The sequence below is a fragment of the Nannobrachium achirus genome, assembly GCF_963921795.1.
Source record: "Nannobrachium achirus genome assembly, chromosome: 5".
In the NCBI taxonomy this organism is placed as follows: Eukaryota; Metazoa; Chordata; class Actinopteri; order Myctophiformes; family Myctophidae; genus Nannobrachium; species Nannobrachium achirus.
Window position 1 is genome coordinate 56,755,069 of NC_137814.1, and position 19,327 is coordinate 56,774,395.

The 19,327-nt window shown below is 42.4% G+C and overlaps 1 protein-coding gene across 1 annotated transcript in view; it reads left to right on the forward strand.

The window, feature by feature from the left end:
• Nucleotides 1-19,327, forward strand: part of ranbp9 (RAN binding protein 9) — a 44,122-nt gene that overhangs the window by 18,456 nt on the left and 6,339 nt on the right. Inside the window, exons 5-12 of the mRNA XM_080726625.1 lie at nt 486-670; nt 6,266-6,378; nt 9,816-9,924; nt 12,312-12,466; nt 13,412-13,565; nt 14,332-14,453; nt 15,129-15,280; nt 18,537-18,648. Of these exons, the coding sequence (XP_080582751.1) occupies nt 486-670; nt 6,266-6,378; nt 9,816-9,924; nt 12,312-12,466; nt 13,412-13,565; nt 14,332-14,453; nt 15,129-15,280; nt 18,537-18,648 (1,102 nt within the window). The remainder of the gene's footprint in view (nt 1-485; nt 671-6,265; nt 6,379-9,815; nt 9,925-12,311; nt 12,467-13,411; nt 13,566-14,331; nt 14,454-15,128; nt 15,281-18,536; nt 18,649-19,327) is intronic.

Here is a 19,327-nt window from a genome sequence, read left to right on the forward strand (position 1 = left end):
CACGATTCTGCGACTGGCAGGTTTTTTTTAAATTGTAATCACTGAATGTATAGTTTAATATTGTCCAGTTATTACATTTTCAGGGCCGATTCCAATATGTCTCTATATCTCCATATTTTAACTAAAAACTTGATCATACTGCGGTGTGAAGTGGCAATCGAAAATCAGCAAACGTTTTCAAGATGTTTTGGCCATTAACTCAATAACTGCAATGGAAGGTCTAATCTGCTCAGTTCAAAGCTTGTTGGATGCCTGACTTTGAAGATATCGAGCACATAATGACCACTGTTTTTTTGCTGATTAGAATTTGTTAGTTTGATCCGCACCAGAATTCGCATGAGCCTTCACACCAGCCCAAACACATTCTCGGGTTTTCCGGCCTAAAAGCCTCAGGCAGGCCCAAGAGGGTCCAGTTAGGGCCTTAATTGTCAGGCCCGTTGTGAACTCCACTCTCTCTTTCTCTCTCTCTCTCTCTCTCTCTCCAGCCCAACCTGTACCCCACGGTGGGCCTGCAGACCCCCGGCGAGGTGGTGGACGCCAACTTCGGCCAGCACCCGTTTGTGTTCGACATCGAGGACTACATGAGGGAGTGGAGAACCAAGATCCAGGCCCAGATCGACCGCTTCCCCATCGGGGAGCGGGAGGGGGAGTGGCAGTCCATGATCCAAAAGTAAGAGCTCACTGATTCAGTCCATGATCCAAAATTAGGAGCTCACGGATTCAAAGTTCTCAGTTGCCACCACTGATTTCAGCTGTTTACGAAAAATATGCTAAAAACATTTTTTTTTTTTTTTTTTTTTTTTTTTTATTCAAAAGATTTTTTAAAAACTGATAATAAAATCCATTTATTAGAGGGGAAAACAATACGTTTTAAGACATAGTGAAAATGGCAGATCTACAAGCACTTTTAGATCAGCTATATTCACTAGTTTGGGTCCCAGGGAGACGTCAAATGTATCTTTTGTGTCTTCTCTTGAGCTAAAAAGTTTGGGAACCACTGCTATGGAAGGCATTTCTCTCTTCTATGATGGCATGTTGTGTAGAGAAAACGATCTATGAGCTCTCAATGCGTCTTTTTAACTCATTGAGTGCCAATCCCGAACTAGTTCGGCTTTATTAGCGTATCGTAGAGTGCCGATCCCGAACAAGTTCGGCTTAAAAAAAAAAAAAAAAAAAAAAAAAAAAAAAAAAAAAAATTGAAATTTTTTTTTGATTTTTTTTTTTTTTTTTTTTGGACCCCATCAAATCTGGTGAACATGATTTCAATCGCGATTTTGCATGTTCCACCCCCATACAACCCCATCTAACATACAGGGCAGCCATTTTTGTTTACATTACATGTAAAACATAATGGCGATTATCTCAAGAATGCCTGAACGGATTTCCAATCGGATTTTTTTGTTTGAAAGCTGTGAACAAACTGCACAAATCCACTCCAATGCAATCCAGGATTGCATTGGATTTTTTAGAGCTCATTCTTCTCTGTTTTTTTCCCATGCATGAGGTGTGCAAGGTTTAATCATGGCTAAGTTGACGAAAATAAGGCTTCTAAAATGCTTGGTAGCCAATAGCTAACTTCAAGCTAATTTCATCCTCTTCCTGTACATGCACAAAGGAAAGTGTCCTTTCCTTTGTAAAAAAAGTCATGGCTCCAGGGCTTGGGCATGCATTACCAGCATATCTCTATTATTCTCTGGTCACTGGGCGCCCTCTAGTGGTGATAGGCTGGCACTCAATGAGTTAAGCGGTCAAGTGGGAGGGGTGAAGTTGCAACATTGTTGCATTTTTAATTTAGTGTTTGTGTTCATATTGCACTTTGTCAACCGCAGCAAGGAATCACACCAAACAACTCTTTCTGCTGTGTCATAATGCCTCCTCCCTCTCCCTCTGCATTTACAAATACATATGCAGAATGGGACTTGCTTTGAGTAAGAGCTTTAAAAAAGAAACTCTGTTTCCCATCGGCCCGTGCTGTATAATGGGGATTAGCTCTCCTCCACTGGGATTAATCTGCATTTGACAGGGATTGGGATTGATGCGGGGGAGAAAGAATGGCACCACTCTCTCACTTCAGAGAAAGTCCTGTTTTAGCCCCGGGATTAAAAAGAGGGGGAAAAAAAAGAAAATTATGTTTTAAGCTGCGTGGCAACAGATTGCTCGAAGGGAAATGAGATTGTCCATGTTTATAAATGTCAACAATACACTCCGGAATAGACGTTTAGTAGGGAGAGAAGCCAGGGCCATAGCTGTATAGTATGAACCATCTGTGATGGGAGGTATATATCCACTTGATGAGCTGAAAAACATAACCGGTGCTGCACTTTTTAAGTATTTAGGCTAAGTATTATTGTCTTGGTGCAGACACTTATATATATAATTTGTGTATATTTTTTGGCGGGGCCAGCTCTCCATTCCTAAACCTGCCATTCCTACTGATTTTAGGGTTTGGTTTAGGTGGTCACTGCCTCCGTAGGAATGGCAGTGTGTAGGAATGGTAGGTTTAGGAATGGAAATGTGTACCCTTTTTGGCACTGCGTTGATTAGTAGTTCCCAATGTTTGAATGGATGGACCATTGTGAGTGCTTTTAGTTTGCAATATGCTTAGAAAAGATAAAATTGCAATCTATCCATTATAGAAACTTTTAAGTACTACTATTCTTTTTAACTGTTCTCGACACTTTATACTTTTATAAAGTTTGCTCTGTATGGTTGATTGTTCTTCTTGCTTGTTTTTGTCGCTCGGCTGTACACAACAGTCCTTTTTTCTTTTTGCATACTTTCCTGTAACTTGTAACCTTAACTGCAGTGCTGCCTCTTACTTAATTTCCCCCTTGGGATAATAAAGGTATCTATATATTTATCTATCTATAACTCAACTCTTAGAACTCGGTTAGCTGTGAATAGAATGATTTTAACATGACATCAGAATGCGTCTATCGGTACATTGAGCTGGTAATCTATAAGCCTCATGTTAACAACTCATTCTGTGCCAATGACGTCTCATGACGTTTTTTTTGCAAAGGCGTTCAGTGCCAATGACGTCTTTGACGTCTTGAGTTTTTTGTATAAAAAAAAAAAAAAAAAAAAAAAACATTTTTTTTTTTCTAAAAGATGTCAAAATGACCTGGGATCAGAGAGATGCTTTTCTCTGTTTGTGTGTTGGCTCCCTCGTTTAGCTGATTGAGAAAATGTGTGTTCATTCTAGTGGATGGACACTTTTTTTCATTCAAACAGCTCTATCTCTGGAACCATTTGTCTGATTGACAAAATTCTTTTTGCCACTGAATCACAACAACTGTGTCTGATTCTGTGGGGAAAAAAATTATAAAAAAAAAAACATTTTTTTTGATTGCGCAACAAAGAAAAACATACAAAACCGTGGCACAGCTACCTTGGAGCCATTTTGGCATTTGGCACAGAATGAGTTAAAAGCTACCATCTAAGTTCTCCGGGGGCACAGAAAGGTCGCTGCCATGATGTCAAAGATGGCGAGGCATCTCGTGCCCAGTCCAGTGCATCGTCAACCAGTGCTGTGTAGGAGTTCTAAATGTCAACCACTGGCACTGGAGATGTGCCAGTTTCGTTATGCATTAACATTCTCTGTAAGGCTCTTCGTTTAGCCAATGAAATGTCATGTTGCATTAACCTGCACATTAGGTTCCCACTCTTCCATGCCCGTTACAAGCGAAGCGGCATGAAAAGTTAATCTGTTCTTCTTCTGCCCACGGCCAAACAAGTTTTGTGCAAATCTGAGAAACAGACTGCATCAAATACGAGTGACTGACTATCGTAAACGATACAGAGCCACCTCCCGACAATATCGCCGAAACAGTTTTGTTTATTTTTAGACCACAATGCTTATACGAGACGATTTTAACTCTTTTGCCGCCATTTAGGTCGTTTACAGTGTGCTCACAGCACTCAAAGTAGCTTACCTTTGTGAATTTATCGAAAAAATAGCCATCCATTATTTCCTATCGCGGTCTTGTGTTAAATAAAGCGGCATCTAGGGCTGTCACAATTATAACCTAATCGTCTAATCGTGATTATTTGACATTATCGCAATTATTTTGTCATAATGGTCATAATCGTGAACGTTGAAAAATGTCCGAAATAGTGGAAATAGCAGATCTACAAGCTCACAACGCGTCGCAAGCTTGTAGATCGGCTATTTCCACTATCAAAGTTATTTTTTAAGTAGTAAGTTGTCAAATATGTCAGTAATTTCTTTGTATATTTAGGTTATGTGTCATATCTACCATGTACAACTTCAAAGCCAAACAGAAATGTAATTATCAACGACAAAAACACAATTAAATCGTTAATCGCCAATTATTTGAGTGACAATTAATCGTCGTGTAAAATGTCACATCGTGACAGGCCTAGCGGCATCGCTCACGGAACTGTGAAAAAATCCACAACAGTATGGGTGCAGCTATTACGGAGCATCAGGTTTGCATCAGTTTTCAGACATAGAAATAGAGAAAGTAGATCCAGGCTGAGAAAACCACCATAGAAGTGATCCCGCCGGCATTATTGTTTGTGCGCTGAAGATGACAGACGTGCGTTAGAGGAGCTGCTGCTACTGTACACACCCGCACCACCCCTCGTCTGCTCAGACAGGCTGTGGCGGGGAAAAGAACGGACACACGTTATGGCGCCGGGGACGCGCGAAAAGAAAAAGGAGCGCTCGTTTAGCAGTAAAAGAGTTAAGATGACCTGTTAACACATCGGGTGCCCACGAGGTGTCTACACGCCAATCTCTTTGATGTCTCTGGAGGCCCACGACGCGTTTGACGCGTTTTACAATAATCTATACTGTACTGTAGTTACTGTACATTGCTACCGCAATGAAGGCTCTACCACGGTGATCAAACGCCAACACTATGGGAAAAACACTACATTTCCCAAAATGCAGCGCGGTACACGTGACCAGGTTGTGCAGTCTCCCTGCAGCCAATCACAAGCTTCTGTTCCTATCCTGCACTGCACTCTATCGTCCCCTCGCAGGCTCGCACGACCCGTATGTATCATGGATACTAGTATTTTCCCAGTAACGGAGTCTTGGCGGAGATACACGTAACATGGCGGATTCTTCTCCTAGTCTAGCTTTTTCAATCACCATGTTCAATGCGCGGTCCTTTCTACCTACCGTGACACAAATGCTGTGGCCCAGGTTTGATAAAAAGATGTCCTGACTGAAAGAAAACTTTATCGTAAAAATAAACAGGACATCCGTGGATTACATTTACTCGTATCATGGATACTATTTTCCCAGTGACGCGGCGGAGGTAACGTAACATGGCGGATTCCTCTCCTGGTCTAGCTTTTTCAATCACCATGTTCAAAACGCGACCCTTTCTACCGCCCGTGACACACACGCTGTGGCCCAAGATTGGTAAAAAGCTGTCCTGACTGAAAGAAAAGATCATTGTGAAAATAAACTGGACATACTTGGATTACATTTACTCAACGTATTACGGATACTTTTTCCACGACGCGAAGGTACGTAAATGACGTGTTGCCATGGAGACGATGGGCCCCTGCGAGGGTAAACCCTGAATTAACGTGGGCATCCGATGTGTTAAGAACGTTTCGTTGCCAAGCTCAACATTTAGACCTATACATGGAGATATGGAGAGAACCTGTTTGGCCTAACATGGAGATGTTCAGAACACTATATATGGAGATAGTCCATTCCATCATGTCATATGGGACTACCGTCATAGACAGTTACCATTGTTAGGCCGGAGTCAATGGCAACCAGGCATGAACGGCATACGTGTCAGACTGACGTCATCAATATGACATTAGAGAAACGTATATAAACCGGCTTCCCACCTAGATCGGCGGCAGATTCCAGCGACTCCAGCGACAGACATCAGTAGAGAGATATACCCAAAGGGTGGAACGGGCTAGGTATTGAAAGAGTCCCACCAGACATCCGTCAGAGGTTCTGCCGCTTAGAAACGAGCCTGCGTCAGAGCCAAGGCCGAGCTCTACTTCATGACCCAATGTTTTTTTTTCTCAATGGAGAAAAACCTCCGCAACGCTGGGGATGAAAGAGTGACGTCACGATTCGGAGAATCTCGACAGTCTGACGTCCCATTAGTCTGGGTTAGGTTTAGGCATAGTTTTACTGAGGGTAGGGTTAATCTTGGGTATTGTCGGAACAATGGGACATCGAAACAAGGCTACTCACCCGTCAGGACTAAGTTACTCTAAAGTAATAATGCATGGGTTTTGCTTGTTTGTTTTGTGTCAGGATGGTGGCCTCCTACCTGGTGCACCACAGCTACTGCGCCACAGCCGAGGCCTTCGCCAAGTCCACTGACCAGGCCGTGCACGAGGAGCTGGCCTCCATCAAAAACAGACAGAGTGAGTAACACTGGGTCACCGGGTGACAGCATGTTTGCCTTGGTGACAAAGTTACAGTACTGTAGTAGATTAGTTAGATAAACTGTTGCACCCATAAAAGTCAATGTGGACATACACAGGAAAGGTAAATTGCTTCACGCACGCACGCACACTCACGCTCGCACTCACACACAGAAATAGCAGACGTTTCCTTAACGAGGGCATTGATGATATATTTATCCTCGTGTTCTCCTGAGAGAGGAAGACTCTTATATTGCCTGTGGAGAGGAAGCTGCTTTTGTGTATTGTTCTGCTCTCAAGGTGTGTATTTTGTCCGAAAGCATGCACAAAACAAATGGCGTAGTGCTGCGACATGTTGTGAGTTTGTTCATTAGCTATTTTCAGAGCATGCAACCAAGTGTAAAAGCAGGCATTACTACACCATCAAGGCCCGCCAACATACATTTTAGTCGACTAAATCAACTCTAGATTTAGTCGACTAAAACTAGACTAAACAAAGACATTCCAGTCAACAAAAATATGACTAAAACGGATTCGATTTTTTCAAAAGACTGACCAAAACTCATCACTGTACGAAAGCTTGCACACAACAAATCCACCCTCTCCTTTATGCCTTGTGATGTTTTGTCGCATTGCCTGCCTGTTAAAAATGGCTGCCGCGTGGAAGCGTTGAGTAAACGCAGAACATGTTATGAAAGAAACATAACTGTTCTATGCGGAGATGCCGTTTATTGTTTGAACCCAACATCCCTGGTGTCATTTATAATGTGGATACCACTCTAAAATTAGATCTTGACAGTTTTCCAGCTAGACAGACACCATTTTTAATGCCCTGTAGTACACACAGTGGTTCTCTAACCTTTTCACGCCAAGGACCCTAATTAACTCATTTACTGCCCCCACCCGAGACTCCCGCTAAATAGCCGTTGGTCCAGACTGCCTCGGCTCGAGAATCCAGAGACTTTAATTTAATTTGACTTAATTTATACAGGGTTCCCACGGTCATGAAATTCCTGGAAATATTTTGAAATTAGAAAAATATTTTTCCAGTACTGGAAAAGTTTGGGAATTGATCAAGGGTCCTGGAAGGTCCTGGAAAAAATAGCTATGCATTGTCTTTGGTTATTGATTTTGTTAATACCTCTGAAATGACAAATTAAACATTGGCCAAATTGTCAAATATTAGAGGCAGAAATTGTGAAAAAAGCTGATCTACATGCTCACAACGCGGCGTTGCGAGGCGTTGTAGATCTGCTATTTTCACAATAGAACCGTGTTATACAAAGTTCCTCAACTCTTAGTGCTCGTCAGGGTGCCGGGTCCCCAGTTAAAATATGATTATTTCGGGGGTCAGCCTGAAAAGGTTGAGAACCACTGGCATATACACTACCTGTCTTTGGGCATTGCGCGTAGGAGTAAGCGACTTGTTATTGAGCTGAATTATTGTTATATAGTCCTGGAAATTGGGTTAAATATTCTGAAAAAAGTTTTGGAAATTAATTGGTAAAAAACGTGTGGGAACCCTGTTATAAAAATCACACCCGTGTGAGCTGAGCGGTGGTTTTTTGAAGAAAAAAAAAGGTTTTGAAAAAAAAAAGATTTGGAAAAAAAAAGTTTTGAAAAAACTTGGGCGTGCTCAAACAACAGTAATAACTGCGTATTACCTTACTGTACTTTACTGTACTGTATACTGTACCTCACTGTACTGTATACTGTACTCTACTGTACCTAACTGTACTGTACTGTACATATTCTGTGTTCTATATCTATGAATTCTATGTGTTCTAGATCTATGAATTCTGTCTCCCCCCCGCCCCCAGGCTAGTCTCAACAGCACCCTCTTACCCACCCCCCTCCCTCCCCCCTTCCCCCCTGTGTGTGTGTGTGTGTGTGTGTGTGTGTGCGTGTGCGTGTGTGTGTGTGTGTGTGTGTGTGCCTGGCCTGGCCTGGCCTGAAAACAGCGCCCCTCCATTAACATGTGTGGTCATAAAAGGTACTGTAGGCTACATACAGACAGACAGACACGGACGGAGACAGACATACCCACACACACGGCCACGTATAGGAGCGTTGTGACCACCGCTCAAAAACAATCCAAAATCGGATCGCCGCTCTGCAGTTCCCAAATACCCTAGAGATAGTGCTTCCAGTCTGGTCTGGAAACCGACAGCAACCATTGGCTGGTCTTGAGGTTATTGCAAGTTGGCAACATCTCTTGTCTCGTACCGTATTAATACTTGTAACCTAGCAACGGCCGCCGCTGTCAGAAATGTAATATAAAGCGATATCAGTGAAAATTAACGAACAATATATTAGCTTTATGCAAATGTGCCTTAATTAAAATCTTTTGAGGACAATGCCCCTAAAACCGACGGCCAGCCTGCACATAAAGATACCCAAAATGGAATGAATGAACAATCTATTGTTCTTACACACCTGAATGCGCTGGAAAGGAATTGGCTAATTTTCTTTCTTTTGTTGATTAAGATTTCTTAATTGCTAAATTTGCCGTTATTGTCCGTCTTGACGTCCATTCATAAATGGTGACGACAACAATTATACGTTTAAAGGTTGTGTTATATGATGAGATACTGCCACTGGTCCTCATGCTTTCTATCACAGCGCACAACATCTCATGTTATAAAGGGCTGTCCATATTCATGGGTTGCATTTGTAGTCCTATACCAGCCATTTTGAGGACCAAAACGGTGTTTTGATTAACATGATAGAACATGGGTTCTATGCCAATCAGACAAATTGAACACATGTGTTGGTCCTCAATATGGCTGGTTTAGGACTACAAATACAACCCATGAATAGCGAGGATGATGACTGATTATGTGAGCATGGACTGTCCATAACGTTCTGTAAACATGTTGAACGCGGGTGACTTATTATTGAACATGATGTTTTTACTCTGACGGCCCGTAAATCGGGAGGGATGTAAAGTGATCCTTTCGTCCGTTAAACACTGAAGTCTGTGCACCACTTTGTTGTTTCTGTTGCGATATGACATGGACCTCCTTTGAGTTTGAATAATGGACCTTGATGTGAAAAGGGTTGAACCACTGGTTTAAGCCAGGGGCTCCCAAACCTTTTTGGCTCAGGGCACCCCTATAAATATTTCTTTCATCCGAGGCACCGCTACATTATATTCATAATTTTCACTCCCAGCACCTTATATTTGTCATATTTTGGCGATTGTGTTGCGAGGAAAACGTTGAGATAATAGCCATTTTGGTTAGAGCTGTCTGAAAATAACTATGAACTTAACGTTTAAAATGACACTAAATATTTGTAAGTGTCCAAATAAATTCTAAATATTATCAAATTATCTCGCGGCACCCCGGCACCCACTTTGAAAACCCCTGCTTTAAGCAATTAATTTGGGGAATTATAAGTATAATATATATGTGTTTGTTTGTGTGTGTTTGCAGAAATCCAGAAGCTGGTGTTGTCGGGTAGAATGGGAGAAGCCATTGAGACCACTCAGCAGCTGTATCCATCTCTACTGGAGAGAAACCCTGACCTGCTCTTCATGCTCAAGTAAGACCCTCGTTTATTACTTGCGTCAGCAGAGCGGCAAGTACTGCGTTCGGCTGCATATATACAGTAGGTAGCTGTGTGTGTTTAAGCCTGTAGCCCAATCAGGGACCAGCATTTCTGGCAACGTCATCATTAACAGCCAATGAGGGACCAGCATTCCTGGTGTGCCAGTCGTGATGTCAGTTGTGAGCGCACCTCATGTCATGGCGCGCTCTGCTGGTGCACAAGTTACTTGTGCGCAAGTCGCAAGTTGGCACTAGTTTCACAGCGTGTCGCTGACAGACGCATTGGGAGCTTGTAGATCTGCTATTTTAGCTATTGTTTCTATCGGGCAGAAACCTCCCATTTCCATATTCTAACGTTTTTTGTTTTTTCTGTAAATTAACACCCTACATGATCACACTACGGCATCTCACAAAAACATCAAAAGTAGGAGATCCACATTGGACACATGAGGTCTGACAGATAGGGGCTTTTAAGCCGTGACATCATTTTGTAGGCAGAGGAGAATCTGCCCCCAGAGCATTTTCTGTCCCTTGCCATTTTCAACAGATCCGAGACAAAAATAACGACTAAAGTATAATTCTAACACTTTCCTTTCAACAACAAAGAGAAGAAAAATGTGTAAATAGTAAAAATAGTAAAAAGATTCATGGAAACTGGGGGCAGAAATTCTCCTCTGCCTACAAAATGATGTCATACTTAACAACTCACGTGGTCTTTTTGAGCGGTGCTCCTGGAACGAGCTAAGCTCCAACATCTGGCTTTGTCCGGGCTCTGAAGCGTGGCCTACATCTTGGCACAAAGTACTCAAAGTTTGTTGCATGTCCAGGGTCACATTGGCCAAGCTTCGTGGGACACTTAACTCATTGAGTGCCAATCCCGAACTAGTTCGGCTTTATTAGCGTATCGTAGAGTGCCGATCCCGAACAAGTTCGGCTTTTAACTCATTCTGTGCCAATCACGTGTATACACGTGATATATTAGCGCATCCCACAGTGCCAATCACGTGTATACACGTGATTCAAAAAAAAAAAAAAAAAAAAAAAATCTTTTTTTTTGAAAATTTCTTTTTGAAATTTTTTTTTTGGACCCCATCAAAACTAGTGAACATGATTTCAATCGCGATTTTGCATGTTTAACCCCCATACAACCCCCATACAACTCAGGTAGCAGACCTCCAAGCTCACAACAGTGTAAAACATAATGGCTATTATCTCAAGAATGCCTGAACGGATTTCCAATCGGATTTTTTTGTTTGAAAGCTGTGAACAAACTGCACAAACCCACAACAATGCAATCCAGGATTGCATTGGATTTTTTAGAGCTCATTCTTCTCTGTTTTTTTCCCATGCATGAGGTGTGCAAGGTTTAATCATGGCTAAGTTGACGAAAATAAGGCTTTTAAAATGCTTGGTAGCCAATAGCTAACTTCAAGCTAACTTCATCCTCTTCCTGTACATGCACAAAGGAAAGTGTTTAGGCAAGTCATGGCTGCAGGGCTTCTGCATATACCAGCATATCTCTATGGGATTGTCTGTGGCACACTTGGCCCCCTCTAGTGGTGAAAGGGTGGCATTAAATGAGTTAAAAAAAAAAAAAAAAAAAAAATTTTTTTTTTGAAAAATTTTTTTTTGAATTTTTTTTTTTTTTTTTTGGACCCCATCAAATCTGGTGAACATGATTTCAATCGCGATTTTGCATGTTCCACCCCCATACAACCCCATCGAACATACAGGGCAGCCATTTTTGTTTACATTACATGTAAAACATAATGGCGATTATCTCAAGAATGCCTGAATGGATTTCCAATCGGATTTTTTTGTTTGAAAGCTGTGAACAAACTGCACAAATCCACTCCAATGCAATCCAGGATTGCATTGGATTTTTTAGAGCTCATTCTTCTCTGTTTTTTTCCCATGCATGAGGTGTGCAAGGTTTAATCATGGCTAAGTTGACGAAAATAAGGCTTCTAAAATGCTTGGTAGCCAATAGCTAACTTCAAGCTAACTTCATCCTCTTCCTGTACATGCACAAAGGAAAGTGTTCAGGCAAGTAGGGCTTGGGCTTGGGCTCCAGGGCTTGGGCATGCATTACCAGCATATCTCTATTATTCTCTGGTCACTGGGCGCCCTCTAGTGGTGATAGGCTGGCACTCAATGAGTTAATGAAATGATCTCATAAATAGTACCGCTCACTAGGTGCCTAACTTTCCTGCAAGGGCTCATGGGACACTGGAAACGTGAGGATTTGTTTTCATTGTTCATTCCTTTTTCAATCCCCCCCCCCCTCTCTCTCTCTCTCTCTCTCTCTCTCTCTCTCTCTCTCTCTCTCTCTCTCTCTCTCTCTCTCTCTCTCTCTCTCTCTCTCTCTCTCTCTCTCTCCAGGGTGAGACAGTTCATAGAGATGGTCAACGGGACGGACAGTGAGGTCAGGTGTCTGGGGGGGCGGAGTCCCAAGTCCCAGGACAGCTACCCCGGCTCGCCCCGCCCCTTCAGTAGCCCCTCCCACAAAGGTAGCACCTCCCAGCCCTACCTGACAGGTATATACAATCAATAATACATAATAACAACAAACTTAAAGTGGCACTATGTAACTTTTTTGAATGAATACAATGTCATTTTGTCCAACCTGTATGGTAGAGTATGTTGATACTAGTAAGACGCCTCAGGGTGACATGCGATTCACGCCAATTCTTGGCCATCTTGCCAGTGATTTATATCGGACCAGTTACCCGTATATGGAGACCCCTGGTACCCATATATGGTGTTCCTTGTACTGTGTATATGTACATCCCTTGTATGCCCATACATGGAGATCCCTGTCTGAACCATCCACACAGATATGGGCTGTCTCCCCCCATATATGGGCATTACCATATGAAGTCCTGTTGGATATGGGCTTAATATTGATGACATCAGGGATCTCTATATATGGGCATAAAGGGATTCTGTTTGTGTGACATCACAGTGAAGCCAGAGTGTGATGTCCGAGCGGCAAACCCATTCTGTTAGAATCAGGATATTTAGAAAATAAAGTTTTAAAGAGGCGGTGCCATAGTTTTGTACCTTTTCTGGTTTTCATGTGTTTAGGAAGTTGACAGTACTTCATTAGACCCCCTGGTGTGCTTGTTAAGAGCAATTATGTATTCCCTTTGTGTTTGGGGTTTCTTCCTGGAGGCTGACACCTTGTGGGTCAAAAGTGCCAATCCAAAAACACAGATAAAATGACATCACATTATCATCCCCTCCCCTTTTACCATTCACCCAACACTGTGGGTGTGCCTAACTTCAGCTGGGTCACCACCCACCATGACAACCAGGCATACTTAATGAACTGGTGGGTGTGGCCACATAAAAACCTAATTTTAACTCTTTCTGTACACTTTTTTGGAAAGCATCTTCCTCCTAGTATAATCATAATACCTGATAATCATGTTTAGGGGGGGAAAAAATCATGGCACCTCATCTTTAACTCTTTCTCACAGGGTTTGACAGCAACTGCTGTAACGGCGTGACGTCTGGCAAGAGCCATAGCTCCTCTCCTCACAGTCATAAGCCCTGCCCTCCTGTCTCTGGCCCCGCCCTCCCAGCTGCTGACGTCAGCCTGAACGGGAGCCGCAGCCAACAGCCCTTCACCAGGTACCTGCATGAACCATGTGATACGTCATGTACATTGTAAGCTTATTATTGGTTGGCTGTTTTTGGCTGATGTTAGACACAGAATAATGGATAGTAATGGAAAATGTTTGCAAATCTTTGAATATATATATTTTCAAAGCAAACGTTTGTGACTCAAATCTCTGCTTCTGGGGGTCCGCGGCCAAATAAATGTAATTTTGGGGGTCCTTGACGTGAAAAAGTTTGAGAACCACTGATTTGGATTAAGGATTTAGAAGACATTTATAGAATCGGGTCAAAATATTTAATGACTTGCGCCACATTTTCACAATTTCTCAAAAATGGCTAACCTATAAGCTTGCAGTGCGGCACTCTGTGCCGTGCTGTGAGCTTGTATATCTGCTATTATTTTCTAGTTAAAGCATAACATAATGGTTAAACTAATGATGAGTTCCAGTAAATGGGTCAAAAGAGTGGCTTTGAGAGGTGTTGTACTGTACAGCGCAACTCAATGAGGAGACTATTTTGGAGCAGCAATTTGTTTTCAAACACCATCTCTTTCTCCCCATCTGTCTGCATGTGTGCCCTTTCTGTCTCCTGATTGTCTCTGTCTCTCTCTCTCTCTCTCCGTTTCCCTCTCTTTCTCTCCCTTTGTGTCTTGTCTCTCTCTCCTTCTCCCTGTGTCGTTCTCTCTCACTCTTTCTCTCTCTTTGTTTCTCTCAATCTCTTTCTTTGGGTCTTTCTCTGTTTCTATTTTGATCGGTCTCCATCTCTCTCTCTCTGTCAGTAATGATATAGATATGGAAGTGGATCATTTCACTAATGGAGTATCAGAATCCGCCTCCAACGGCTTCCTGAATGGAAGCTCCAAACATGCAGCCGACATGGACGAATGTGACGCAGACATGGGTCAGTAGTGTGTGTTTGTGTGTGTAATCGGGGTCGTGTGAGTGCTCCATTTGTTTGTGTACGCCACCATGTTCGAATGTGGGCGAGTGCTCCTTGTCTGTGTGTGTGTGGTGAAATGCAACCCAAGTGAGGAGTGTTTTTTGTGTGTACATATGGGTGAGTGCTTTGTGTGTGTGTGGCGGAGGGGTGACTGTGTGCGTTGGTAATTTGTTGAGATGTGTTAAGGTGTGCGTGTATTCATGTCATATTGTGTGTTTTATCGTTTTTGTTCAGTTATGGGGGGTTGAGGGGTCCAATCTTAGTGATTTTACTTTGTTTTGTAAACACGCTATACAGTTTATTTTATTTAATATTTTGTCCATGAAGTTTAATGTTTTCATTTATCTAAACTGTGCCTCCCAATTCTAGTTTTAGTTAACCAAACCCTGGTTGTCTTTTGTTTTTTGATCTTGTTCAGATATGGACAGATGCCATGTCCACAGTTTAAGCTGCCTTTTTGACTTTTGTCCAAAACCCAATTCCTGTTTAAGGTTTTTTTGGGCACCCCTTTTAGGATGTTTTAGGATGTTCCAAGGGACACAACAGTCAGACGATATGGATTTACGTATGTGTGTGTTGTAACTTGGTACATTCCTTTCACCTGACCCCGTCCTCTGATTGGCCGTGTCTCTACAGAGGTGGAGTCGGCCCAGTCCAAGAGGCAGCTGTGCGGGGGGAGCCAGGCGGCCATCGAGAGGATGATCCACTTTGGCCGCGAGCTGCAGAGCATGAGCGAACACCTCCGCAGGGAGTGTGGCAAGAACTCTGCCAACAAGAAGATGCTGAAGGTAGGGATGTGGGACCAGAATGGTTATCCTTTGTCCAACCAGTAAGACCCCCTAAACGAGAGATGAGCGACCGTCAGGTCGCATACACAAACTTTAGAAGGTAATCGTAGCCAACCGGGAGGGAATATGGGAAATGGGACAGATCCATGTTGATGACATGACTTTAGAGATACTGTGTACGCCTGTACGGCTTTGCTTTTCTTAATCTTGCCTTGTGCAGCACTGTTTTGAAAGGTGCTATATAAATATAATTCATTATCATTTGCGTGATTTTTGGCCAAAGTCTGTAGGAGCAGTGTCCAATGTGTTTTGCAAAAATCAGCCTGCTGGTGGTGCTAGAAGAAGGCCATGTGAGAAATGAGGGGTGGAGGTTGTGATTTGCCATCCAAGGAGTGTGTCTGCAAAGTTTGGCATGGATGGGGGCAACGGTGCTGGAGATCAGAGTAGGGCAAAAGTGTGACGTGACGGACAGCTGGTGGAGCTTTTCATAGTAACTTGCGACCTGACGGTCGCAACAACATGCTGAAGCTATACTAGGGGTGGGACCAGAATGGTTATCCTTTATCGTGATAGAAAATTAGAGATGCTCCGATTGCGATTTTTGGGGCGGATATTGATATTCCCGATCATAGCGTCAAATCCATAAATTCTTCTATTTATTGTGTTACTGTAGCAGCATTTATATATTTAATCATTCTTCTTACAAAACATTGACACAAGTATAAACATTAGGAGATTGCAGGCTGAGGCCCTTTAGTATCCAGTTCAACTTGTAGGAGTTGAAGCTGAGGTTACATTCAGTCCTCAAAGCCGACAATATCGGTCGATCGCGATCAGTCGGCACATCTCTAATCATAATCATATTGTCGGGATTTAAGTTTATCGTGAAATTGTCCTCCCGTCATGCACTGGGATCAATTCACCTTTTATTTGCCGAGCTGCATATCTGGTACCATTTAAACCCTCTATATATATTGGTAAAACGGACCTGGAAATAAGATACTTGATACAGTGGGGTGGAACATATGCTAAATAATGCCCCTCTACAAGCTCACAACGCTCACAAAAGCTAGTAGATCTGCAATTTCTTTTTGTTCCACCTCAAAATAATGGTGTTGAGGATATTTTGATTATTTATTGCAATAATATTGTAAATCTGGATTTCTTTCGTCACAATAATTGTGACACGAAATGTTCATATAGTCCCATCCTTAGCTGAAGGTAATGGCCAGTGGGCGGCCGCACCCATACACAACCGAACCTGTTGAATAAAAATGACTGGATGAAAAATACAATTAAAAAGTCAGAAATAAAGATTACAGACACAAAAATGAGTAAAGTGAAATGAAAATAGAATTCTCATCACGAGAACTGCGTATGATTGTATCATACGCAGTCAGAATGTATTTGTTGAGTCTTGGGAATTTTAAGCATATAACGTGTGTAACACTCCTGCAATATAGTTTTACTGGTTAAAAGGTGAAGTTTATGGGAGATTAATTTAATTTTCTGTTTTGTTGATTCGTCCTGGAGTCACTGCCCTTGTCACCTGTCCCTGAGGGAAATTGGAAAAAAGTCTGCTTCTCTGTGGCAAATAAAAATCTGTGACTAACACTCAGAAAAATAAATTCGCTATAGAGTTCACTTATAATCAAGATAACTTGTTGACAAATTTAACGTGGCAGATGAGAAGCTATTACAATGTTTCCTTGTCGGTGTCATAGCGACGAGACAAACACTTGTCACCTTAACCCATTTAGAACAGGTACACATTATGGTGTATTATTATTTTATGCTTTAACTATTGAAAAATAGCAGATATACAAGCTCACAGCGCGCTGCGAGCTTGTAGATCTGCTATTTTTGAAAAATTGTGCAAATTTTGACCCGATTCTATAAGTGTCTTTTGAATCCTTCTAAGGTTTTTTGAAAAACCTATGTTTCTATGTCAGCAATCTGGCCAGCCATCGTCAAAGAAAAGGTCCTTTTCACTTAACTGGAGCTCAGTTAGTCTGTTCTTGAGAGACTACTATGTCAGTGGTGCTCAAACCTTTTCATGTGAAGGACCCCCAAACTGATATGTATTCGTCCACGGACCCCCATTTCAAAATATCTAGTTCCAGGGACCCCCCAGAAGCAAAATTTGAGTTACAAACGTTCTCTTTGAAAATACATAATATTCAAAGATTTGCACACATTTTCACAACTTTTTCAAAAAATAGCAGATCTACAAGCTCGCAGCGCGGCACTCGGTGCCGCGCTGTGAGCTTGTATATCTGCTATTTTTCACTGGTTAAAGCATTCAATGATTCTAGGCCTAAACGGGTTAAGCATGGAGGCAGCAGCAGAGGCAGCAGCGCTCGGGCCGTTTATCAAGTGGCAGCTCTTGGCCCAGTGCCTTGGTTTCAACCTCAAGACATGTCCCCTGAGGACACCAGGCCTCAAGCTGGCAGCAGACCTCAAACCAAAGTCTATTATTGAATTTTCTATCACAGTCAAAACCAAACCTGTGGTGACCAGATTGTTTTATACTCCCTTTGAACTCTGTAGTGTGAGGAATCTCCATATTCTAACTTTTTGTTTATTTCTTTGTAAATTAATGCCATACTGCGTCACAAACAAATCATCAAAATTAGCAGATCTGCAAGCTCGTAACCGCGTTTTCAGCTTGTCGAACTCCTGCTTTTTCTACTTTGGCAATTGGCATTTGAACCCCGAAAGGTAACAGTTTTGGAGATGTGATGAGGTTTCCACCCAATAGAGAGAATGTTATTCACCTTTTTGCATTATGACATATTCTGACATTTTGCATATTATAAGATAACTAGGCTTTGTAGAGCCATGAGGCCCATAAGGCCTCCCTCTGTTTCTGTAGCGTGAGGCAGCCTGATGTACAAGTACTCCCGCTGGAAATGACGCTAGTATATCGCAGGAACTTTATTACAAAATGGTATGATTATATACTGTATATTTGTTGGTCCTGAATATGACACAAGCAGCACTTCACTCTCTTAATCTTGAGTATATAGTCTTCTCCCTGTGTTTGTGTCCGAACTACTTTACCGCTGATCTGTGTGTCTTGATGCACTTCTCCCCATGACGTGTAATTAAAGCACAACCACCACCACCTTTCAAAATAGCTGACGAGTGACAATCAATTACAGATTTTATCCAGAAGGACACAGTGCCAACACTGTGACTGTGGTTGACCGTGTTCTCTCTCTCTCTCTCTGCCCCCCCCCCCCCACCTCTGCAGGACGCCTTCAGCCTACTGGCCTACTCTGACCCCTGGAGCAGCCCCGTAGGATACCAGCTAGACGCTATCCAGAGGGAGCCCGTCTGCTCCACGCTCAACAGTGCAATATTAGGTAGGTCTTCCTGTCTGTCGTTCTCGCATTCCAAGACTTTTGCCCCCACTTTGAAAATCGCAAAATATTCAGAATGTCACGCATGCACACGCGAGGGGAGACTTTTAGTAACGTGAAGAAAATCTGTGAGTGTGCGCGATCCCCTCTGAGGAAGTTCAGCTCGACACAGTACAGCATGCTATGAGCAGATCGCTACATTCAGTAGCATGGCTGGAGGTTTTTACGAGCCTTGTAAAAAAAAGTATATTAAAAAAAAACATTATTTTGCCGTCATAGGACGACGTCCCCCTGAGTAAAAATAACTTGGATCAGCTCAGTACAGCTTTGTATCATCTGAATGTGCCAAAAACGTGTTAACTCTTTTAGTGCTAAAACCGAATATTTTCTGTTCTTTTTTTCATTCCAATACTATATTCTTTTGCTATTTTACTTACCCTGAGCTGCTAGCAGCGACGTGGGTGGTCCTGGCTCGTCCATCGCCTTCCAACGAGCCATGCTACATGTTGCGACGATTTATTCCATTGAAAATGGTTTAGAATAAAGTTTAAAGCTCTCTTTCCACCGGCCCGTAATCGGGTAACGCCGCCGAAACGTGCCGCCCGATCCAATACAAAGTCGTAATATTTAGAGGTCATTTTCTCTGAACTGTGTTCCTAGTGCATCGGAAACGTTTTTTTTG